Source organism: Plecotus auritus, assembly GCF_963455305.1.
Source record: "Plecotus auritus genome assembly, chromosome: 9".
In the NCBI taxonomy this organism is placed as follows: Eukaryota; Metazoa; Chordata; class Mammalia; order Chiroptera; family Vespertilionidae; genus Plecotus; species Plecotus auritus.
In genome coordinates, this window is record NC_137783.1 from 124563876 (window position 1) to 124589894 (window position 26019).

The 26019-nt window shown below is 46.1% G+C and overlaps 1 protein-coding gene across 1 annotated transcript; it reads left to right on the plus strand.

Annotated features, from left to right (window-relative positions):
* Nucleotides 1-6885: 6885 nt before the first annotated feature.
* LOC308234759 (serum amyloid A-2 protein-like) lies at nt 6886-13555 on the plus strand. The gene is made up of 4 exons (XM_080643069.1): nt 6886-7115; nt 7527-7621; nt 9404-9542; nt 9968-13555. The coding sequence occupies exons 2-4, from the start codon at nt 7531-7533 to the stop codon at nt 10128-10130; spliced, it is 393 nt and encodes a 130-aa protein (XP_080499195.1). The 5' UTR covers nt 6886-7115; nt 7527-7530; the 3' UTR covers nt 10131-13555.
* Nucleotides 13556-26019: the final 12464 nt, after the last annotated feature.

Genomic DNA, 26019 nt, shown 5'->3' on the forward strand with positions numbered 1-26019 from the left:
TCTCAGAGTCCAGTACATGGCCCTTCGTTGCGCTTATTTTTTTTTAATTGATTAACTATTCATGGACCTTTATTCATCCACCAGGAATGAATTTGTTGCCTGGCCGGTGTTGCTAAGTGGTCAGCGTCAACCAATAAACCAGGAGGTCACAGTTTGATTCCTGGCCAGGGCACATGCCTGGGTTGCAGGTTTTATCCCCAGTGTGGGGAGTGCAGGGGCAGTGATCAATGATTCTCTCTCATCATTGATATTCCTATCTCTCCCTCTCGCTTCCTCTCTGAAATTATAAAATATATATCTTTTTTTTTAAAAAAAGAATGAATTTGTTGCATTCCTTTACAAATTCCATTGTGAATCTTTTATTAGCATTGCATTGAATTTATAAATTACATTGGGGAGAATTAATATCTTTTTTGTTGTTGTTGTTAATCTTCACCGAGGGATATGTGTTTCCATTGACTTTTATTTTTTTAAATAAATCTTTATTGTTCAGATTATTACAATTGTTCCTCTTTTTTCCCCCCATAGCTCCCCTCCACCCGGTTCCCACACCACCCTCTGCCCTTAACCCCCCCACACACACACTGTCCTCATCCATAGGTGTACGATTTTTGTCCAGTCTCTTCCCACACCCCCTACACCCCTTTCCCCCAAGAATTGTCAGTCCACTCCTTTTCTATGCCCCTGATTCTATTGTATTCACCAGTTTATTCTGTTCCTCAGATTTTTAATTCATTTGATTTTTAGGTTCACTTATTGATAGATATGTATTTGTTGTTCATAATTTTTATCTTTACCTTTTTCTTCTTTTTCCTCTTCTTAAAGAATACATTTGAGCATTTCATATAATACTGGTTTGGCTGTGATGAGCTCCTTTAGCTGTTTCTTATCTGTGAAGTTCTTTATCTGACCTTCAATTCTGAATGATAGCTTTGCTGGGTAGAGTAATCTTGGTTATAAGATTTTGCTATTCATCACTTTGAATATTTCTTGACAGTCCCGTCTGGCCTGCATAGTTTCTGTTGAGAAATCAGCTGACAATCATATGGGTGCTCCCTTGTAGGTAATTAACTGTTTTTCTCTTGCTGCTTTTAATATTCTCTCTTTGTCTTTTGCTTTTGGCATTTTAATTATGATGTGTCTTGGTGTGGTCCTCTTTGGATTCCTTTTGTTTGGGGTTCTGTGCGCTTCCTGGACTTATAAGTCTATTTCTTTCACCAGGTGGGGGAAGTTTTCTGTCATTATTTCTTCAAATAGGTTTTCAGTATCTTGCTCTCGCTCTTCTTCTGGCACCCCCATAATTCTGCTGTTGGTATGCTTGAAGTTGTCCCAGAGGCTCCTTACACTATCTTCAAATTTTTGGATTCTTTTTTCTTTTTTCTTTTCTGGTTGAGTGTTTTTTGCTTCTTTGTATTTCAAATCTTTGACTTGATTCTTGCGTTCCTCTAGTCTGCTGTTAGGTCTCTGTATAATATTTTTTATTTCAGTCAGTGTATGTTTAATTTCTAGTTGGTCCTTTTTCATATCCTCGAGGGTCTCGCTAAATTTATCAGCCTTTTCTAGGAAATTCTTGAAAAACCTTATAACCGTGGTTTTGAACTCTATATCCAGTCGTTTGCTTTCCTCCATTTTTTTCGTTTGTGATCTGTTTCTTTGTCTCCACATTTTCACTGCTTCCCTAAGTTGGTAGAGTAGCTTTGTGTGCTAGGTGTCCTATATGGCCCAGTGGGTCGGCCTCCCCAGTTACCTGAGGTGGACACTCTTGGTGCACCCCTTTGAGGACTGTGTGCAAAGCCTTGTTGTGGTTAAGTCTTGATTGTTGTTGGTATCACTGGGAGGAACTGACCTCCAGGCCAATTGGCTGTGAGGATCAGCTGTGTCTACGCTGGGAGAACTTCTGAGCTGGAGACACCCTTATAAGACAAGACTTGCAAAATTGCAAAAGCCTCTGTGCTCAGCTTGGATGGGGCGGGGTCTCCGGGCAGAGCAGACAGCCTTGGCTTCCCGTCAGCCCTGCCCTATGAGACCCCTGAGTCTCAGTGTCCCTCGGTAATCAGTGTAAGCACCTCTGAGAGAAAGCTGCCCTGTAGTTTCACCCGCTGCCAGACAGTCCAGTTTCTACCCAAATGAGTCTGGGTTCCCAGTAACTCACCCGGACCTGGAGTTCAACGCAGTCGGGAGCTTCCGTCTCCCTCCTGCTTTAGAAAGCCAGCCATGATCTCAGCCACCTGTGTGCTCAGCCGCCCGTCCTCAATGCTCGCATGTGCCTCCGGACCTCTGCCTCCGAGCTCCCCTGAGTCTCAGTGTGCTTTCTCTTTTCCTGACAGTCCAGTTTCTCTTCGAATGAATCTGGGTTCCCAGAAACTCGCCTTGAACTGGAGTTCAGCGCAGTCGGGAGCTTCCGTCTCCCTCCCGCTTAAGAAAGCCAGCCGCGCACTCAGCCGCCCGTGCACACAGCTGCCCGTGCACACAGCTGCCCGTCCTCTCCACACACTTGTGTGTCTCTGTACCTCAGCCTTTTGCAGCTCCTCTGATTCTCAATGTGCTTTCCTCTTTTCTTCTAGTTGTAGAATTTCCACTCAGCCAGCTTTCCTATGGTTCTGGATGGTGTCCGTTTTGTCTTTTAGTTATAGTTTTGATATTGTTGTGCAAGGCAGCAGTTTAGGTGTTTACCTATGCCGCCATCTTGGTTTCCCTTAATATTCTCTCTTTGTCTTTTGCTCTTGGCATTTTAATTATGATGTGTCTTGGTGTGGTCCTCTTTGGATTCCTTTTGTTTGGGGTTCTCTGCTCTTCTTGGACTTGTAAGTCTATTTCTTTCACTAGGTGGGGGAAGTTTTCTGTCATTATTTCTTCAAATAGGTTTTCAGTATCTTGCTCTCGCTCTTCTTCTGGCACCCCCATAATTTGGATGTTGGTACGCTTGAAGTTGTCCCAGAGGCTCTTTACACTATCTTCAAATTTTTGGATTCTTTTTTCATTTTGCTTTTCCGGTTGGGTGTTTTTTGCTTCTTTGTATTTCAAATCTTTGACTTGATTCTTGCAATCCTCTAGACTGCTGTTGGATTTCTGTATATTATTTTTTATTTCAGTCAGTGTATGCTTAATTTCTACTTGGTCCTTTTTCATATCCTTGAGGGTCTCACTAAATTTATCGGCCTTTTCTAGAAAATTCTTGAAAAACCTTATAACCGTGGTTTTGAACTCTATATCCAGTAGTTTGCTTTCCTCCATTTCTTTCATTTGTGACCTGTTTCTTTGTCTTAGCATTTTGGCTGCTTCCCTGAGTTCATAGAGTATCTTTGTGTGCTAGGTGTCCTATAGGGTCCAGTGGGTCGGCCTCCCCAGTTACCTGAGGTGGACACTCTTGGTGCACCCCTTTGTGGGCTGTAAGCACTGTCTTGTTGTAGTTAAGCCTTGATTGTTGTTGGTATCACTGGGAGGAACTGACCTCCAGGCCAATTGGCTGTGAGGATCAGCTGTGTCTACGCTGGGAGAACTTCTGTGCTGGAGACACCCTTATGAGACAAGACTTGCTTCAGTGGGGCTTTGGTGCTCACTGAGTCTGCCCCCTGAGTGTGTGCCTTATGGATCTGAGGAGTTGTAATCTGAATGGTCCTACTCTGACCCCTGGGTACACTGGCTCTTGGATCTCCAAGGAGGTGCTAATTTAGCCTCTGCCTGAGGCCACCCAGTAAGAGCTAAGAGATCTGAAGATTCCTCTTCTTTGTTTGGGTTTTGGAAGTGCTCAGATGAGGCCCAGCTGTGAAGCAATGCAAGCTGCTGCGGGACTTTGGGCCTTCTTTTGGATGTTCTGGGTCTCACTGACTCAGCTGCAGTTTGTTAGGTAAGTTTAGAATTCAAAGGACCAGGCCATTCATACGCAAAAGCCTCTGCACTCAGCTTGGATGGGATGCAGTCTGAGGGCGGGACAAACAGCAATGGCTTCATGGGGTGGGATCTCAGGGTGGAGCAAACAGCAATGGCTTTCTGTCAGCCCTGCCCTAAGAAGCCCCTGGGTCTCAGTGTCCCTCGGTAATCGCTGCAAGCACCTCTGAGAGAAAGCCGCCCTCGAGTTTCACCCACTGCCAGACAGTCCATTTTCTCCCCGTATGAGTCTGGGTCCCCAGAGTCTCACCCAGAACTGGAGTTCAGAGCAGCTGGGAGATTGTGTCTCCCTCCCGATTGCGAAAGCCAGCTGCGTACTCAGTTGCCAGCCCTCTCTGCGCGCGCCTCCGTACTTCTGCCTTTTGCAGCTCCTGTGAGACTCAGTGTGCTTTTCTCTTCTTTTCTAGTTGTAGAATTTCCACTTAGCCAGCCTTCCTGTGGTTCTGGATGATGTCCATTTTATCTTTTAGTTGTAGTTTTGAAGTGGTTGTGCGAGGCAGCAGTTCAGGTGTTTACCTATGCCGCCATCTTGGTTTCCTCCTCCATTGACTTTTAGAGAGAGGAGAAGGGAGCTAAGGGAGAAGAGAGAGAGAGAAACATTGATGTAAGATACATCGATTGGTTGACTACTGTACACACACCAGGCCGGGAATCAAACTGGCAACCCAGGTATGTGCCCTTGACCTGAATTGAACCCTAGATCCTTAGTTGTAAGGGATGATGCTGAAACTACTGAGCCACATCATCCAGGGCAGATAATTAACCATTACCACAGTAAAACATCCTCTCCATGAACAGGACATACATATGCATTTTTATTCCTTAGCAAACTTTCAAATTTTCTCTGTAAATATTTGTGTATTTTTTAGGTAGTTAATTTTTTTGGTACTATTATATATTGTTTTTTTAACTGTTTAGAATTATTGCAGAGAAACACTTGATTTTTTAAATTATCTTGAATATGGCAATCTCACTGAATTCTCTTAATAGTTTTAATGGTAAACTATGAAGCCGAGTCTACATTTTAGAGGAATTTGAGGGGACAGTCTCTATCATTTTAATTTACTTATAGATATTATTCTATTTAATTTTTCTATTTCTTCATTTACCCATTTAGAATTTATATTTTCCCAGAAATACATTTACTTTATTCAGGTTATCAAATGTATTAACATGTTCTTTTGTTTTTGAGTCATGAACTCTACTACTTCTACCTTTCTATTTTTTCTCCTTGGAAACTAATATTGATAATTCTGCAGCTCTCCTACATCTTTGGGAAATTTCAAATCATTGCCATTTCTATGTCTTTCTGTTGCCTCATGGGGAAGTTCCTGGGGCAGTCCTGCCAGATAATTTATTATTCAGTTGCATTGATCTGTTATTTATTTCTTTATTAAGAAATTGTATTTATTAATATAAATACTTAATATAAATACTTAATCATTTTATTAAGTATTATATTTATAATTATATTTTCATTTTATTCTTCTTCGAAACTGACAGTTCCTACTTCATATTGTGTTTTACCCCTTTTGATGATATTTATTATTTTTTATAAATTTTCTTTGCTTCTCTCCAACCCATTAATTCTGGGGGATTTAGTATTATTTTTTAAAATATATTTTTATTGATTTCAGAGAGGAAAGGAAAGGGAGAGAGAGATAGAAACATCAGAGATGAGAGAGAATCATTGATCAGCTGCCTCCTGCACGCCCCCCATTGGGGATGGAGCCCACAACCCAGGCATGTGCCCTTGATCGGAATCAAACCTGGGACCCTTCAGTCCACAGGCCAACGCTCTATCCACTGAGCCAAACCAGCTAGGGCTAGTATTATTTTTTAAGTTAACTTTCTTTCACAGCCACTGTGCTACTTGGATGCATGGTAGCTTTGCCCTGTGAGCTCATGCCTCCTGGGGAAGTCAGCTCTCTAGTCTGCAATGTATGTGAGTGTGTGAGCAGAGCAGGTTCTAGCATGGACCAACTCATTGATATAGTGTTGGGATGTAGTATCTGGTGAGGGGTCCATGGTGAGTGGCCACCATGGCAGAGAGCAGATACCACCAGTATCCAGGATGAAGACACTTGTAGGCTGTTTCTAGGCCATTTGGTCTCCTTTACCACCTCCCTAGCCCTGCCCCTTTGCAAGATGTCTTCTTGGTATTGTAAACGCCTGACCCTCGGGGTGTGAAGATGGGTTGGGGAAGAAGGAACCAGCAGGCGCTCACATGTTCACCAGCCTCAGTTCCTATCCTGGCCTCACCCCTGCTGGGCTCTAGCACTGACCCCTCTCTACCCCCTGGCTCCCCCAGCAGCCCCTGAGGAGCTGTGCTGACCTGCTGACAATTCAGACTCATAATGACCAGGGGCAGACAGTCCTCATAGGGTAATGCTGCGCACAAAGAGCTCACCCCCTCCTTTCCCCTGACTGGGAGCCTGACACTTCCCAGGTGGGCGGCAAATTTATCATACAGCACTCTCACTCCCACTGTGAGGGGTCTCCAGGATTGGGTGAGGGAAAGCAGAGGACCGCCACCCACTGCCCCCAGTCAGGAGCCAGCTCGGATAATACTCTTCCTTGTGGCTGAGCCAGCTGAGCAGGCCTTTCTGTGCCCTGGAGCTGAGAGCTGAGCATATACAGTCAGAGTGATGGAGGCACCTTACAGGGCCCCCAGGAGATCTGGTGAGCTAGCCTGTCAGTTTTGAAGCTCAAGGGCTTTAGAATGAACCCAAAGGAGATTTCATTTCTGACACATCTGCCATCTGGCCCAGCAGGGACCATCCTGAGGGGATGACCAGTAAAGCAAGGTCCTGGCTGGAGGAGACTGCCCTTAACTGCACACCTTCCCACAGCCTGGTTGCCGCATCCTGGAGCCCCTCACCCTTCCTCTCCACATCCAGGTGGCCCTGCCTTGGCCCCTTCAACTCTGACAGCAAAGCCACCCCCTGACCCATGGCTGCGGGGCAGAGCAAGTCTACAGTGTTTCTTCAGGGTTGCACAACGGGGAAATGACCTGATCATGAAGACAACCACTGCTGTCCAGTAAGTGTCCTTTGTACCTTTTTAGGAGAAATGATCCAGAGGGACTTTCCCCAGGTGCCAAATCTGGCTTCTCTCCCGCCGCTCCACACCCCCCAGGATCCAGCAGGGAGGGCTCAGCATCAATAAATAGCAGCCAGCTGTCCCCAGCAGGCAGGGACCAGCAGCTCGGCTCCACCAGAGACCAGGTCAGGGACCACTCCCAGGAGGGCTTGCTCTTCAAACCTTACTCTGTTTTCTCTTTCCAACAAGACTGTACATTCATTTTAAAATAATTATTCTCTTTTGCATTTGTGCTGTATGAGGTCTGTGCTGGCCGAGGGGCACAGGGTAATGCTTTTGGTCTCATTACAGGCTGTTCCGGAGGGTTTGGTGCTAACTGCTTTGCTGCTCCCTCAGTGCCACCTTGGTGACCTCCTAGACAGCCTTGGGTTCAGGGTTGTTGGGTTCAGAATTGAGGACCGTGGCTCTGAGTGAGGTCCTACTGCAGTGTTTCCTAGATGGGCAGCCAGCGTCTCAAGAGAACAAATGGAAATGCACAGCCAAAAGGAGGGTGCCAGTCCTGCCTGTGTCTCCCTGACCCTCCTCTCTCATTTCAGCACCATGAAGCTTTTCACAGGCCTCGTGTTCTGCTCCTTGGTCCTGGGAGTCAGCAGCCAGAGCTGGTTTGAATTCATGGGCCAGGCTTATGAAGGTAAAGTCCTTTGGGCGGGGCAGGGATGGGGGCGCGGAACACATGACCACTAGGATTCACCCTGAGTGCCCTTCAGCGTTGGAGCTACTGTGTTAGCTTGTGTTGCCCGATGTGGTGGAATGTGCCGGCTGTTTCGGGAGCTTTTCATCAAACAGATGGAAAAACCATAGGTCTTACTTCAATCAGTTAACAGAGAAAGAACAATCAGCTGAAAGTAAGTTTGACTAGAATGCACAGAATAAGACTTGACATGGTATACTATTTCCCTCAGACCAAACTGCACAAAGTGTGATTAAAGCTACCCATCTTTTCTTCCCCTCCTCCCCCTCCCTTTCACTTGCTTTCTCCCTTCCTTCCTTTTCCTAACTGGGTAGTATAGTGAGACCAGCAGCTTAGGTCTTGCTGGGGCTTCCAGTAGTTGGTGACAATGTCCCTGTTTTAGTCTGTTTCCCATCCTTTTCCAGCTTTTTTAACTGACCAAAGAGAACATCCATTGAGCCTCCTCTACGAACTCAGCACTTCCATGCAATTTAGGGCGACCAACTCTCCTGGTGTGCCTGGGTCCGGGGAGTTTTCCATGACGCTTTCAGTGCTAACTGGGACAGTTCTAGGCAAACAGGGACAGTTCTGGTCAACCGGGGACAGTTAGTCACCAGTCTAAGTGGAGAATAACTTGGTGGGCAGGCATCTTCCCCTACTTTGAAGCTTAGAGCAGCTGACTGAGGGGATCAGGGACCACCTGCCAGTCAGCAGGTGGCAGGGCAGAGTGTGAACCCAGCTGTGCAGGAGGCCACAGCTCTTGCCAGGCAGATGTGTCTGAGCACCACTTCCTAAAGCTCAGAGGTCACCAATCCCAGCTACCTGATGGAATCACCTGGAGACATTAAAAACGACAGAGGCCTGTGACCCACCCCCACAGAGTCTGAGGTGATGGGCCTGAGATGTGGCATGGGCCTTCCACAGTATCCCCAGGCGATGAGAAGGTGCAAACAAGGCTGAGATACAGGACCCTGCTCTAGCGCTTGCCTGCTCACAGCATCAGTCCAGTCTATGAGGGCGGATTCCAGGATGCCACGTATGCCCCTCACACTCAGAGGGACTCACGTCAGGATTCTCTGCATTCTGTCTGCAAGACTCCGATTCATAGGGTCAGGCAGAAGTGCTGTACGCCTGTGCCTTTCTCACAATCTGCTTTCCATGTCACCACCAGGCTCACCGACTCCCCTGAACAATATCCTATGTTGATTCGCTCCATATACCAGAGGTTCTTGATCCTGAGCCTCTTGGTGCCCCAGGGACATGTGGCAATGTGGGAAACACTGCTGATTGTCACAGGGGGATAGGCTGCTGAACCTAGTGGGCAGAGATGGGGGGATGCTGGGGAACCTCCCACCTTCCTCGGGAAGGCCCTGAACACAAAAAACTCTGGCCCCAAATTTCAGCAGCGCTGACATTGAAATCCTGTTCTGTAATGTGGCCTCCCTGTCTCCTTTAAACATATGCCCCAGAGGCCTAAGTGAACTGGAGCCCACAGATATCATGACAGGCATCAGACCACCAGGTACAACACAGCTGTGCCCCCACCTAAATGTCTCTCCTTAGAGTCACCCGGGGAAGCCAACTCGGCCTGTAGAATGTTCTTCACAACTTGTGGTCTCCAGGGTGCTGTGACCACAGGGTGAAACTGAGTCAGTAGTCCATTTTCACTCTTTGATTCTTCTCTAAGGGGTGTCACAGTACATGGATATTTCACCTGATGTCTCTGTGCCATGTCCTTCCCAGGAGCCAAAGACATGTGGAGAGCCTACTCTGACATGAGAGAAGCCAATTACAAAAACTCAGACAAATACTTCCACGCCCGGGGGAACTATGACGCTGCCCAAAGGGGACCTGGCGGTGCCTGGGCTGCTAAAGTGATCAGGTAACCTGGCTCCTGGGGATGCAGGATGGGTGAGCAGAGCTTGGCTGACTTTGGGGATGTGGAGGGTGGAGGCCCTAGAGAAGGACCCTGTCGGAGCTGTGGGCTCCTCCTCATGTTCTTCCTTCCACCTTCTCCATCCCTGCCCAGCACAGGGCCTGGGGGGCCAGCAGAGCCAGAGAATGGCTTGTGGACCTGTCCCCCAAAAGAGAAACTGAGGGCCAAGGACTGATTCCCACTCTCCCCTCCGGTGCTGTTCTCCCAGTGGGAGGGGGTCACCCCGGGGCTGAGTGGGCTGTGCCCAGGCAGGGTCAGTGCTTAGCCTCTTTCCAGGCTCCTCTCAGAGTCATTAATCCCTTGGAAAGGGGAGGGTGGGGCTGTTTCTCCTCAGTCCCTGGTTCACCTCCTACTGCCCTCCTCCATTCCAGTGATTTCAGGGAGGCTTATCCCAGACTCACTGACCTTGTTAAGCATGGAGACAGCGGCCACGGATTGGAGGACTCATTGGCCGACCAGGAAGCCAATGAATGGGGCCGGAGTGGCAAAAACCCCAATCGCTTCAGACCTCCCGGCCTGCCTGACAAGTACTGAGCTCCTTCACTCTGCTCTCAGGAGACGGGGCTGTGAGCCCCCTAAGGGCAGGGACCCCGAATCATTGAGTTCCACATCCTCAGATGCTGACAGAGGGCACACATATCTGTGTAATAAATGCTCTAGCGTTTGAATGTTGAAATCGGTGCCTTGGCCTTCGATGTAAGGACTGGTCGTTGATACCTTGGGGTGATGGGTGGACAGCCATGGGAAGATCACACCTGTGCCTGTGTATCTGGGTGTAGGGGAACACAATCTCAAGTCTTACAGGGCTCACACCCTGCACCCACTCTCCCCGAATCAGACCCTCTCCCCTCTGCTTTGTGCTGTTTCAGGCCTTTTCATGTCCAAGCCTCCGAACTACCTGTCAATTTTGTCCAGTCACTGTCTCTGCCCCCAGGGTGTTAATCTCCTTAAAATTAAGTCACTCAGTGGTCTCTGTCTGGGGGCGTGAGACACAGGCATGGGAGGATTAGACCATGGGATCCTGTTCTACAACTGCCACCTTTATATTCTGTTCATTTCTGAGCAAATCCAATTGTTAATCAATTTCTGTCCTTGCCATCAAAGAAATACCTCCATAGCAGTTTTCCTCCAGTGTGTTTTTATTGCCTCATTTCAAGCCTAAATGCAGATATAATGCCGCCTCACTTGTGAATATTTCCTCCCAGCTTCTGCATATTAACCAGTTCAAAATGGCGGAATTGGTAGTGAAGAGAGAGCAGGACAGAGAAGACACCTCTCATCTGTCAGGGTCCAGTTAGGAGACAGAAACCAGGTGGTCATTTGAAGAGGGAAATTTTCATAAGAGGATTATTAACTGATAATGTGATTCAGCTGCTAAGGGGTTAAAGAATACACAAGGCTGGAATGTCTGTAGCACATGGGCAGGCTGATAATGATTGCTGGGTGTCAGAAGTCAGAGCTGATAAGCAAGAACTCCTATGAAAAGTGGCAGGAAAATGCCCAGGGTTGCAGGTGCACTCACAGACCACATGGGGGCAGCGGGTAGAGAGCCTCTGAACTCCCTGGAAGCTAGCTGTGAAAGGGCCAGTGCTCTGAATTGAATGATGGCTGTGCCTCCTCTATGCCCCCCTTCCCCCAAATGTATATGTTGAAGTCGTAACTTCCACTGTGGCTGTATTTGGATTAAGGAAGTAATTAAGGTTAGATGAGGTCACCAGTGTGGAACTCTTCACTAGTACTTCTCAGGGGTTTTTTTTTATCCCCCTGGAGTGGAACAGGATAACTAGAGTGGGCTGGAGTTGGTTATTTCCCTTCCCCAGGTCAGTTAGACACATCATACAGATTCCCCTGAGGGCAGGCCTGGTTAAGAACAGAGTGCACTCCCTGCTGGAAAACAGAGGAGTTTTTTCTAAGATATTTTTTTGTGAGAACCTGGTTGAGCTCCTGAAGGTAAATCTCACAATATTGTAGAGAACCCCCTATAACTGAGTCCCCCTAGAGGTTTTAACTCTCAGAGTTACCCCTACTGAGCCTCCAGCAATTCACCAATTCTAGTTCAGGTTCCCCCAGCAGTTTCACCCACCAAATTCCAGTGAGCCTGGATCCCTATATCCATCTGTCTCCAATTACAGGCGCAGTGGTTTGCCCTGTGTCCTCGCCTCTCCTATGAATCCAAGAAGATTTGATTTTTCATTCTGTTCAGCTTTTTACTTGTTGTTAGATGCAGTGGTGACCTCCAAGCTCCTTACATGCAGAACTGAAGTTGATCTTATTAATTTGGCAATTGAATATTTTATCAATTTTCCATCAAAATTGGACAAAGTCAATTTTTCTGCACTTTGAACTTCATGTGTTGTTGCTCTTTATGATATTCTCTGTGTACTAGTTTCGAAAAAGGGTTGTGGGGCAGTGGCTAAGTATTTCTGCACACAGTAAAGGCTATCTTCTCCTCCCTCGGATCAGTGTATGTCAGAATTTGTTGTATGGCCCACCCACATTTCAATTTGCTGGGAGAGCTTATAGAAATGGTGCATTCCTGAGCCTCCTCATGTAGCTACTGAGCCAGAATCTCGGAGGAGGAGTAGAGCTAGGAATCAGCACTTTCAACAATCGCCTCAGATTATGTTATGCATAATACCAATGAGAATAGCTGTCTCAGGTTTTGCTCCACCTAGTGTGAGGCACTTGGAGAAAATGCCCCATCTATCAGGAAAACATGGAATGAATGTAAAGCAGGCATCAAAGAAAGAACAGACATTATGTCCTGACAGAGAGAGACTATTCGACAGAATCATCAAATACTAAGTATATGAAATTATTAGGAAATTCTCCATAGAACAAAGCACATAAAGAAAAATTAAAACTATCCATCATCATCTTTCTTTTTTCCAAATGAGTTAGTTTAAAGAAATCCTTGACAGGTGAGTCATAGCAGGACTCAGTAAGTATTTATTGATTGAGCAATTTAGGCACTGGCAGCTCTTCTTGACTTAAACTGTTTTCAGCATCTATTTTCCCACTAATCTTATCCTCACCCGAAGATATTTTCTCCATTGATTTTTAGAGAGAGTAGAAGGGAGGGGGAGAGACAAAGAGAGAGAAACATCAGTGTGAGAGAGACACATCGATCGGCTGCCTCCCGCACCCACCCTTACCAGGACAGGGGATTGAGCCTGCAACCGAGGTATGTTCTCTTGGCCAGAATTGAACCCAGAACCCTTCAGTCCAAAGGCCGATGCTCCACCTACTGAGTCAAACCAGCTAGGGCCCACTAATCTTATTTTTAAACTTGTTTTCATTGAAATATAACTTACATGCCCAGTGAACTTTTGTATGTCTAAAAGCCCATGTTACCACCATAAGATTAGGATGTATTATATTTCCAGCACACCAGAGGATGCCTCATGCCCTCTGCCAGTTAAGGTCCCCCACCAAAAGCAAGACCTCTTCTGACCTCCATCACTATAGATTAGTTTTGCCTGCTTTTGATCTTCAAATAAAAGAAATAAAATAGAATGTTCTCTTTTGTATCTGGCTGTCTTCCACTCAGCATTATATCTATTACATTCATTCATCCATTTTTGCTTATATCAATAGTTTGCTCTTGCTCATCGGTGCATCATATTCCATTGTATAAGTATACCATGCTTTATTAGCCCCTTCTATGTGGTTGGATAGTTAGGCTTTTTAAATTCAGACTGTTATGGGTAAGTCTACAGTAATGTTGGTGTACTTGTACTTTGGTGGACATAGTACTCATTAATGTTGGGGGTATGTCATGTAAAATAAAACATTTTTATGTCCTATAAAATGAAACCTTGATCTTTAAATCTGTCATTCTGATTGGTAATCTTACTTATTAATGTATTAATAATGTGTTACTGTAATAACACATAATTACTCTTTCTGTCTTCTGCAAAGAATAAATGATGAATTTTCTTGATTAAATCACAAGAACTAAAATTTGTAGTAACATTACTTGTGCCCAGAACAGATCCAAATTCCTTTCAGCATTAATTATTTCATCCTGACCACAACCCTGTGAAGCAGTAACATTACTTTCCTCATTTTATATTCATGGAACTGCTCACCATTCTTCCTACTGTACCCGAGTCTGGAATTTAGTTTTCAGGTGCCATTCTTGGTCATGGTATCTTGTGGGACTTTAAAATTGTTTTCATTTTGTTTTTCTGACTCTTAATAGCCTTGGTGATCTATTCTTTCACTTAAATCAATTGTATCAGGCGAATGGAGGTCTCTTGGGCCTCTCAACAGCCTGGTCACACACGATTATTAGTGGAGGGGTACTATCTAACTCACTATATAAACAAGGTCATTTTTGAGAATGAAAAAGGGGTGTCACTATTAACAGTTAGGCTTGGACAATAGTCACTGAGACTGTCGCAGAAAACCAGGACTCACTGACTCATGGAGTCTCTTGGGACATCCATTTGAGGGCTGGAGATTCTATATCACCATGACAGGATAGCTTTATTTTACATCAGAAACAAGTGAAAATAGCTGGCTGCCACTACTGTCTATTGCTCTAAGCGTGGCCCTTCCCAGAAGACAGAATACATAAGTGACAAAGCAAAAGGACTTGTGAAAGTCCCTATGAGGATTTGGTTCCTCTTGGTGTCTACAAATTGTACTTACTTTCTCTCCAGTGATTCTATCAAAGAAGAGAATGAGTAGATTACATTTAAAAAAAATGGGGAGTGCATATCCAGCATTGATTAGAAGGTAGTCAAAGAATTGTAACAGGATCGAATCACTGGCCCAGCATTTCTGCCCTGAGGAAAGTGGGAGAACGAGGCTGTGGACACCACATGCCCTCCTCTAGGAAACAGTCCCCCAAGCACACCCATGACCAGTGGCTGTGCAGGGTTGACAACTGCCCCCTTTCTCCATCATGTCTACTCCTAGGACCAAGTGAGCCAAGGCAGCTCAGGCACCTGGACTACCCGGACCTCAGTAACCTACCTTTCCCAGGAATGGAAGTTGTGCAGGGAACACCTGAATGTTGCTTAGATTGCTTTTGATAAGAACCAAAGGCACAGGGAAGTCCTCGACAGGTATCCGCCTTATAATTTTCATCTCATTTTACGTATAAGAATTAAAAGATGCCCCAGCCTGCCGAAACCGGTTTGGCTCAGTGGATAGAGCGTCGGCCTGCGGACTGAAGGGTCCCAGGTTCGATTCCGGTCAAGGGCATGTACCTTGGTTGCCGGCACATCCCCAGTGGGGGGCGTGCAGGAGGCAGCTGATCGATGTTTCTCTCTCATGGATGTTTCTAGCTCTCTATCCATCTCCCTTCCTCTCTGTGAAATATCAATAAAATATATTTAAAAAAATAAAATAAAATAAAATAAAATAAAAATAAAAGATGCCCCAGCCCTAGCTGGTTTGGCTCAGTGGATAGAGCATTGGCCTGTGGACTGAAGGGGTCCCAAGTTTAATTCTGGTCAAGGGCACATGCCCAGGTTGTGGGCTCGATCTCCAGGAGAGGGCATGCAGGAGGCAGCTGATGAATGATTTTCTCTCATCATTGATGTTTCTACCACTCTCTTCCTCTCCCTTCCTCTCTGACATCAATAAAAATACTTTTTTTTTTTTTAAATGACCCAGACCCAGAAAGAGGCGTCTTTTCTAATTTTGGAGGCTCAAATCTGAAAACAAGGATTCCCAAACACTAGTGTAATCTTGGCCTGATTTGCTTCATCCTGGGTCACCACTGCTCTTTCTTATGTCCTAGTTACAATCCTTCTGGTCTTGTAAAAACGTTGGAAGTCCTCCCACCTTGTTCTTCTCTGGGTTATTAGTGGAGCACAAGTCCCACCTCTTTCCCGGCTGTTGTTTACCATATTCCACATCTCAGTGCTATACTGTACATGCCTTATGTTATTTAAGCTGTAGAGAAAGTCTTTGCAGTTCTCAGTTGGAGAAACCGAGGTTTAGAGATACCTGCTTAGGCCATAAAAGGGGTAGAGTTAGGTTGCAGGCTGGCATGTCTGACTCCAGATCTTGAATGTGCTGTACAAGGCCAAGAGGATGGGCTGTGGAGACTGCCTCCTTCCCGGATCTCCAGCACTCGGTGTAAATAGTCAAGAGAGCACCTACACCGGGAGACGCCTGACTTGTTAAAGGACAGGCAGCACACCCCGTTCATCCTTGTGTACACAATGCCAAATCCAGGCACTCAAGATCTGCTTTTTCAAATTACCGCACCGAAAACCCTGACTTTAATCCACATCACTCTTCACTCTTGCACACTTTCCTCTTCTTAAGAGTCAAACATCTTGAAAGAGCTGCCTTTTCTGGTTCCTCACTTCTGACTCATGCTTGAACCCACTCCAGCCTGGCCTCTGCCCCCACCACTCCAGCTAAATAGCTCATGTCACCATTGACCTCCATGTCGCCAAAAACAATTGATGTATTTTCTCCTCTCATCAGTAGGCCTCTGACCAACATTCAACAGTTGCCCTCTCCCTCCTTCCTGAACGGTTCTCCCTTTTGTTTCATAATATCACATTCTCCTGGTGTTTCTAGTTCCTTCCTTCCCTTCCTTCCTTCCTTCCTTCCTTCCTTCCTTCCTTCCTTCCTTCCTTCCTTCCTTTCTTTCTTCCTTCCTTTCTTTCTTTCTTTCTTTCTTTTTCTTTTTTTGTTTTTGTTTTTGTTTGGTTTTGTTTTGTTAATCCTCACCTGAGGATATATATTTTTAAATGTTTTTATTGATTTCAGAGAGGAAGGGAGAGGGAGAGAAAGATAGAAACATCAATGATGAGAATTATTAATCGGCTGCCTCCTGCATGCCCCCTACTAGTATCAAGCCCCAAACCCAGGCATATGCCCTGACTGGGAATTGAACCCTGAACTCCTAGTTCATGGGTTGACACTCAACCACTGAGCCACACTGGTCAGGCCCAAAGATATAGATTTTCAGAGAGAATAGAAGATGGGGGCTTAAGAGAGAGAGACATCAATGTGAGAGAAACACATCTATTGGTTGCCTCCCGCACGGACCCTGACCGGGGCCAGGATCGAACCTGCATCGCAGGTACATGCCCTTGACCAGGAATCAAACCTGAGACCCTGAGGTGCCTAGGCTTAATCTCTAACCACTGAGAAACACAGGCCAGGGCTACTTTCATTCTTATCTCCTTAGCTGGGTCTACCTCATCTCCTCCAAACTCTAAGTGTCCTCAGACTTTGTTCTGGACTCTCACTTTTTATTTCTCTACTAGAGGCCTGGTGCACGAAATTTGTGCATGGGGGTGTGTGTGTCCCTCAGCAAAGCCTGCACTCTCTCCAATCTGGGACCCCTCGAGGGATGTCCGACTGCCCGTTTAGGCCCGATCCCACTGGGATCCCAGTGGGATCGGGCCTAAACGGGCAGTCGGACATTCCTCTCACAATCCATGACTGCTGGCTCCCAACTGCTCGCCTGCATACCTTCCTGATTGCTCCTAACTGCTTCTGCCTGCCAGCCTGATCACCCCCTAACCACTCCCCTGCCAGCCTGATTGATGCCTAACTGCTCCCCTGCCAGCCTGGTCACCCCTAACTGCTCTCCCCTGCAGGCTTGATTGCCCCCAACTGCCCACCCTTGCAGGCCTGGTCCCTCCCAACTGCCTTTCCCTGCTGGCCTGTTCGCCCAAAACTGCCCTCCCTTTAAGGCCTGGTCCCTCTCAACTGCCCTCCCCTGCTGGCCATCTTGTGGTGGCCATCTTGTGTCCACATGGGGGCAGGATCTTTGACCACATGGGGGCAGCCATCTTGTGTGTTGGAGTGATGGTCAATCTGCATATTACTCTTTTATTAGGTAGGATAGAGGCCTGGTGCATGGGTGGGGGCCAGCTGGTTTGCCCTGAAGAATGTCCTGGATCAGGGTCGGGGTTCCCTTGGGGCGTGGGGCGGCCTGGGCGAGGGGCCTGTGGTGGTTTGCAGGCCGGCCACGCCCCCTGGTGACCCAAGCATAGGCCCTGGAATCTGGGGTTTATTTATCTTCTACAATTGAAACTTTGTAGCCTGGAGCGGAGCCAAGCCTTCTGCTTGCTCCGTGGCGGCAGCCATTTCTATTGGGATTTATGTATCTTCTATAATTGAAACTTTGTAGCCTTAAGCAGAGGCCTGGGCCGGCCAGGGTGTGCGGAAAGCTTGGCTTCCTCCATCACCAGGGGCAACCCTAGCCTCCTGCTCTTTCCAGCTCCGTGGCTGCCGCCATTTCTGTTTGGGTTTATGTATGTTCTATCATTGAAACTTTGTAGCCTTGAGTGGAGACCTAGGCAGGCAAGGGCAGGCAGAAAGCTTGGCTTCCTCCATTGCCAGGGAAACCCAAGCCTCCCTCCTGCTCTCTGTGGCCATAGCCATCTTGGTTGGGTTTGAATATTCGCTCTGATTGGCTGGTGGGCGTGGCTGGTGGGTGTAGCGGAGTGAGGGTTAATTTGCATATTACTCTTTTATTCGATAGGATACACTCAAACAAATGTAAATAGTATCTATATGCTGGCGGCTCTTAAATTATATCTCCACCTCAGAACCTCCTTTCTGAGCTCCATGCTTGTATATCCAACGGGCCTCTTGACATGTCCGGCTGGACAGCTTCCAGAGATCTCAAACTTAACATGTCCCAAAGTAAACTCTCATTTCTCTCCAGAACTTTCACCTAGTAGGCTTCTCCACTTCAGTAAATGACAGGACCATTCTCTCTATTGCTCACTCCAGAAATTAGGGAATGTGCTTGATGCATCCCTTCCCTTCACCCTCATATCCAATCCACTGGCAAGTCCTGTGATTCTACTTCCAAAATTCATCTCTAACCATCTGCACTATCCCATGCACATCCATGCTACTGGCCACATCATTTCTCACTAGGCTTAATGCAGTAGCTGTCTAACTACTCACCCCATTTGCTTGGTTTCCCAAATACTCTAGTTAACTATATAATATATCATCCAAACCAATTCCCTTTCCAGAATGAAGAGGAGGCATTATTAATAACTAGTTAATTCTAGATTAAGCCCTCAGGGGTTAATCTAGAATGTCCTAGCAAAACAAAACATGTAGTTAACCTACCTCTCAGTCTAGCATACAGTAATAATCAAGATCGCATCTCTTAAAATTCTTGCTTAAAATCCTTCAGTGGATTCCAATTTCCCTTACAATAAAATCCAAGTCCTTATCTTGGCCTACACAGCACAGTGTTATCTGTTCTTGAAACCCTTCAGCATCACCTCATGGCACACCCACTCATGCTCCCAATCCTCAAATCCCACCAGCAAACCAAACTCTTATTTGCCACAGAGCCTTGCACATGGCATTTCCTCTATCCAGGACACTCTTCTGCTTGCTCCTGACATGGCTGGACCTCTCTCGTCTTGTGGGTCTTTCCTAAATCACTCTTTCTTAAGAGATACCTTCCCTGATCACCCTGGCAGGCTTATCCTGTGTGGTCTTTCCTTCTTAACGATTTCTATAAGTGGGATTATTTTATTAATTTTTTGGTTATTCTTCTGCTTTTTGTTTAGATTATCTTTTGGTCCACCTTCTTCCCTGGAGTACAAAACCAATGAAAGAAGTGACCACTTCTGTCTTGTTCACCCATAAATATCCTGTACCATGCCAGTGCCCGGCATATAATGGGATCTCAACAAATGCTTATTAGGTGAATGAATGAGTGATTGGATTAATTTATTAGTTACTAATAGAATGGTTTTCTTTCATAATAGGTCAATATAGTTATAAGGAGCTAATAAAGAGGGAGACACTAAAGATAAAGAAGGGGGAAGAACACCAGATTCAAGGGGATGCAGGAGGCAGTAGGATTAAGCCCACAGCGGATGGTTAACCCCAAAGCAAGAAGAAACCTCTCTTGCTCTGAGAAACGGCAAAAGATAACGAGAGTGAGGTCAGGGGATGAGACCATTTGAGAGGGAGGACAGGAGACCTGTGGGAGTCCAGCTGTACTTGCTGTTGCTGTACTTGATGCCCCTGAACTCGCCACACTCCACTGCGTTGGCCCATTTGTTTGTCCGTCTTTAGGGCACGTAGGCAGGAAACCCAAGGGAAAAGGAATGTCTGTCTGTTTGTATGTTATTCCTGTATGCACAGTACCGGTCATAGCACCTCGCATGTAGTATACACACTTAATAAATATTTGTTGAAATGAATGAAGTAGGAGAAGTATAGCTCAGAAGTTGTCAGATCAGGGTGGACGATTTGGGAGTCGGAGAAAGCATGCATGTTTGATACAATTTTTGATTTGGAGGACATGGTAATGAGTCACTTTACAATAGCGATGTAAATCCATATCAAAATATCTACTAAAATACAAACCAAAATAACGTAATTTTATTTTATCATATAAGTTTATTTTCTCTTGAAATGCTTTACATGTTCTCTCATAGAAAAAACAATCAGGACCCTAAAGTGTAATAAAGTACTGTGTTAGTCATCATGGTATGCGATGAAAAGCCTCGGGAGAAAGCAATAAATATTTGGAATTTCCACTGTGCTGACTATCAGAGGGGTGAGTCAGCACAAAACACTGTGAAACTAGAGGAGAGAGAACAAGGACAGACACACTGTATTTCTCTGAGTCTAAGACACCAGAGACTGAAAAACGCATCATTATTTACATGCCACCAAGAAAAAAATTGCTGCCAATTAAATTAAGACACAATGGTTTCTTATTACTCAGAATTTTCATTCTACATTTATTGAGAAAATTCTCTTGGACCCACTTAGACATAGATTTTTATCTTACATCACTCTCGTGTACATAAACAAAAAGGAAAGCCTAAATAAATTTATAAGTTTTCCTGAAGCAAATGACAACTATTTCATTAGTATTTTCTGGTCATTGGTGAATGTAAGACACGTCCTAATTTCAGAAATTTATAATCAAAACATGTGTGTCTTAGAAGTGATGAAACATAATATTTAAATTTAATCTATAAGATTCTCCCATTATAGTTATTGAAAGGAAATAATCAGCTTTGAGCCTAATCACAAAGCATGATATGGTGCTCCTGAGGTCAAGTTCAGCTTAACACAGGCCGCTCAGACATGGGGAACCTCCACATTGAGAAACAGGTTTACCCGTGACAGGTCCTGACAGTGGTCCAGGTCCAAGTCCCTTCTGTAGGGTAAGCTGTCACCTCACCTGGCCCACCCGCTGCCTTTACTCTAAACTCGGTGTTCTTTCCAATAGCCCCCCTAGAATGACTGAGGGCCTCCTGTCTTCCTGCCAGGGCTGCAGAGATGACGGATGGGAAATAGCTCACCCCACCTTCTCCTAGCCACACTCCACCACGGCCTCTTCAAACTCTACTGGCAGGTGCAACTCCATCCTCTAAAAACCCTTAAATGAGAAGCAACCGGAAAGTTCACTGGGTTCCACCCATGTCAACTCTCTCCAGAACTCCCTCAGCACACTCCCCTCTGCTTCAACAGGGGCACCTCAAGAAGTTGGCAGTGTTTGCAGCTCAGTATGCATGCAGCTCAGGGCTAAAAGGGTGTTTTCTCTTCTTCCTGGCATCCTGAACCTATTTGAGGAATTCACATATTTCCACAAATACTCTCCTTCTCAAAAGACTGACATCCTGCCCTCTCCCCATCCTTCTCCTCAGGCCCCTCCTATCTGAACCCTAAAGTGTAGGGTTCTAATGGAGTGGGAGGATGAGATGGTTGGTATGAAGGCCTGAATGGCCACCTCTTTGTCAGCATTGGCTCAAGAGATCTGGCCCTGTTTCTTAGATGTTCTCTCTAGGATGTGGTACTGGAAGTCTCTTTGTCCTCAGCCGTAGGCTACAGGAAAGACGCATCACAAACAGCTTGCCTCTTAAACATGGGTGCAAAAAGGAGCCCTTCCACAATACTCTGATTTCCCAGATTTCACTTGTAATTATGGGGTGAAATCCAGGTCCTCTCTGTGAAGAGTATGCTTGGTGTACACACAAACTCATTTTTTATGGACTCCTGTCAAACCATGCCATTTAAAACATGTTTGCAAAACTTCCCGTCAATGGCCCACTTGTTCCTTTGCTGAAAGAATTGGGCACATTGAAACACCTGCAGGCTGAGCCAGCGAGCCTTTTTCCTGAACGATCGATCTGTTGGCCTGGGAGGGAGCCACATCCCATTGCCATCCTCTTTTACTCTCCAAATAGTCTAACACGAACCTTTTCAAACCTCAGCCTCTTTTCCTTTCTGATAAAGATGCTTGCAAAACGTGTTCATGCATCCATTCCCTTATTCGACACCTACTTACTGAACTCCCAGTATGTGGGAGGAACGGTGCGAGGTCCTGAAAATACAGCAGAGAGTCAGACAGGATCAGTGCTCTCAGGCAGGTAACACTCCACTGGGAGAGTTCTAATGAAGCTTAAGTGTTGAACATAATCGAAGTAAATCACAATGGACACTTACTAGTATTTGCTTACATACTCTACTGCTGCCGAGTTCAGGTGGCCGTTGTACAGCAGATGGCTAAGGAGTCACTGCTCAATCCTAACGGGCCAGGTTTGAATCTCAGTTCTGCCGCTGACTTTGTGGCAGTGTGGGTGGTAACCGATACAAATGATCACAAGAAGTGAAGTGGAAAGGCAGAATATAAAATGGCAGGTGTTATATCCTCTGTCTTCACGTATTCATATATGTACACACACTTAGAAAATAGATCAGAGGCCAAACAGGAAGGTCTCCCCACCGCCTGCCCCCTCTAGACTGGTGAAATTAGTACTGCATTTTGTTTATACTTTTTTACATTTTTCAGGAAACCTGAGCCTTGAGCTAAGAACTTGATCATTCAGTGAGCCTGACTATGTTCTAGGCATCTTCCTAGGCACTAATAATAAATGGTAAAAAAAACAACAACCCAGGTACTATCCTGACTGTTATTTCAATGTTGAGATATAGAAAAACAGCACATGCCTATTCATAATACAGTTACATGTGTGTGCCTTTGTCCCTCTCCTCACACACACAAAAACCAGAACACACTAAAGGTGCAAACACATACATATATACATAAACAATGCATCCACATTAATACAGATTACAATGAAATAAAATTTGATAAATGGGTCAAGGTCACATGTAAAAATGTATAATGGGCCGAAACCGGTTTGGCTCAGTGGATAGAGCGTCGGCCTGCGGACTGGAGGGTCCCAGGTTCGATTCCGGTCAAGGGCATGTACCTTGGTTGCGGGCACATCCCCAGTGGGAGGTGTGCAGGAGGCAGCTGATCGATGTTTCTCTCTCATCGATGTTTCTAGCTCTCTATCCCTCTCCCTTCCTCTCTCTGTAAAATATCAATAAAATATATTTTAAAATAAATAAATAAATAAATAAAAATGTATAATGGAAGATCAAAGAAAAAGGATGTCACTAATTTCCATGGCCCATGTCCCTTCTGTTCATAATCTTATCCAAACCTTCCTTTTCTGTAGATTCTGTTTCCTCTCAGGCCTGCATATCTTTGAGGGTTAACTTGTGATTCCAGTACTGGGTCTTGAAAACTATAATCCCAACTAATGTCTGGTGAAATCAGTTTCCTCGCAATAAAAAGGAGAAAATGTTCACTCTGCTCTTGCTGCTGCAAGAATAGCACAAAGGGTAATAAAAACTGTATTTGCTAAAGTTATTCCCAACAAGACAGCTCTTTATAACAATAAAACAGACTTCAGAGAATGTCACTATGTCCTGTGTGTCACTTCTACGCTACGTTACAGCAAGTTTCTTATATATCTACTAGAGGACCGGTGCACAAAATTCGTGCACTTGGGGGGGTGATGTAACTATTTTCTCTCTTTTCTGCATCCAGTGCGCCTAGAAAGCAGGTCCAGTTCCTGAGTACAGAAGCTGGGGATTGAGAAATAAAAGAAAGAAAAAGACAAGACACAAAATGGAAGGAAAAAGCTGGGAACCGGGTGGGACCACTGTCCTCTTCTGCTGGAGAGACAATGACCCAGAGCCAATCCAGCGAGTTTATTTTATACCCCCACATACCAGGAAGTTTCACCAAAAGTCAAGACAAAGGAGATTATTTGCATTCTTGAGTAGGCCCGAGCATTCCTGGTGCTTGATTAGATTTACACATCAAAAACCAACTACCCAACACCTGGGCAAAGGTAAGAGTCAGTGCTGATAACACATCTGCCTTTTTGGTAAATGTGTATCCAAGACACGGCTTTGCCTGTCGCCTTGGGTTCAGCTGACAATAATTAAAGAAATGCCCATGTGCCTTCCCAGGGTGCCCTCTACAGGGTGGTGTCCTTCAGCCCAGCCTGCACCCTCTCCAATCTGGGACCTCTCAGGGGATGTCTGACTGCCAGTTTAGGCCTTGTGGGGGGGGCGGGGGGTGGTGTCCCTCAGCCAAGCCTGCACCCTCTCCAATCTGGGACCTCTCAGGAGATGTCTGACGCCAGTTTGCTTACGTACTCCACAGGGATCAGGCCTAAACCGGCAGTCAGACATCCCTCTCACAATCCAGGACTACTGGCTCCTAACCACTCACCTGCCTGCCTGCCTGATTGCCTTTAACCACTTCTGCCTGCCAGCCTGATCACCCCCTAACTGCCCCCCTGCCAGCCTGATTGACACCTAACCGCTCACCTGCTGGCCTGATTGACTGCCAGCATGATTGACACCTAACTGTTCCCCTGCCGGCCCGACCGCCCCCAACTGCCCTCCCCTGCAGGCCTGGTCCCCCCCAACTGCCCTCCCCTGCAGGCCTGGTTACTCCCAACTGCCCTCCCCTGCCAGCCATCTTGTGACAATGTGGGTGTGGCCATCTTTGTGGTGGCCATCTTGTGATGACGTGAGGGGGCCATCTTGTGACAACGTGGGGGTGGCCATCTTGTGACAACATGAGGGCAGCCATCTTGTGATGACATGGGGGCGGCCATCTTGTGACATGAGGGCATGAGGGTCAATTTGCATATTACCTCGTTATTATATAGGATTTACATATACATATATATATGTGTATATATATATATATATATATATATATATATATATATATACTTTAATTTCAAAGAGGAAGAGTGAGGTAGGGTGAGATAGAAATATTAATGATGAGAGAGAATCATTGATCGGCTGCCTCCTGCATGTCCCACATCAGGGATTGAGCCCGCAACTCGGGTATGTGCCCTGACCAGGAATCAAACCATGACCTCCTGGTTCATAGGTCAATGCTCAACCACTGAGCCACACTGGCTGGGCTTTTTAAAATATATATATTTTTACTAGAGGCCCGGTGCATGAAAATTCATGCACTGGAGGGGGGGTGGTCCCTCAGCCCGGCCTGCCCCCTCTCACAGTCCAGAAGCCCTCAGGGGCGGGAGGCGACCTGGCAATCAGGGGAAGGTGACAACCCCATCACACCTCTGCTGCTGCCACTGCTGGCAGCGCAAGCCTTGGCCAGCCCTGGTTACCTGAATCTCAGGCGGCCCTGGGCGGCTGGGCAGCTGCCATCCGAGGCTTGCCTGTGCCTCGGGCTGGCCCTGGGCAGCTGAAGGGCTGAGGGGACTGGGCGCCACCATCTTGTGGCTGTGGGCAACGCCATCTTTGAGGGTGTGGCAGTCAATTAGCATATTCCCTCCTTATTGGCTGTGGGAGCTGCCATCTTTATGAGGGCATGATGGTCAATTAGCATATTCCCTCTTTATTAGATAGGATTGATTTCAGAGAGGAAGGATGAGCGAGAGAGATATCAATGATGAGTGAGAATCATTGATCAGCTGCCTCCTGCACACCCCACACCAGGGATCAAGCCCGTAACCCAGGCATGTGCCCTGACCAGGAATCAAACCATGACCTCCTTGTTCATAGGGTCAATGCTCAACCACTGAGTCCTGCCGGCTGGGCAAGTTTTGACACTACAGTTCAACATTCCTGGGTTACAGTAACCTCCATATATAACCTGCCATTATGACCTTCCATAGCAACCGATGGAGAGCACACTTGAGTCTGGAGGACTCCCTTTTCCAGTGCAGAGTCCACCGTACGGGGGTGCTGGAAGTTTTATTTTCTGGGGTTGTCTGTCCTTCCTTCCCTCCTCCTGCACCCTAGGGTCCCAGCTTCATCCTAGCTGTCTCTTTGCAATGGAGCCCATTCTGCTGTTTCACTTGCCCTGTAGTCTCACATTGTTCCATCAAATCTCTTTTTAATATTGATTACCCTTCACAGCAAATGCCAGTACATAGGGAAAATAAACCTTCCCCACAAGGTGTGAGACTGGAAATGGGCAGAAAACCCCAATTTGCTACATCCCTGAAAGCTGCCAGGTTGCACAATCTGGGAAACTTAGATGCGTGTGAAAAATAACCATCGAGTCCTGGATGCTGGGTTCTGACTAAGAGGAATTTCCCACATTTCAGGGTTTTGCTTCAAACCTCTCTTGCCATTTGTCCCACTA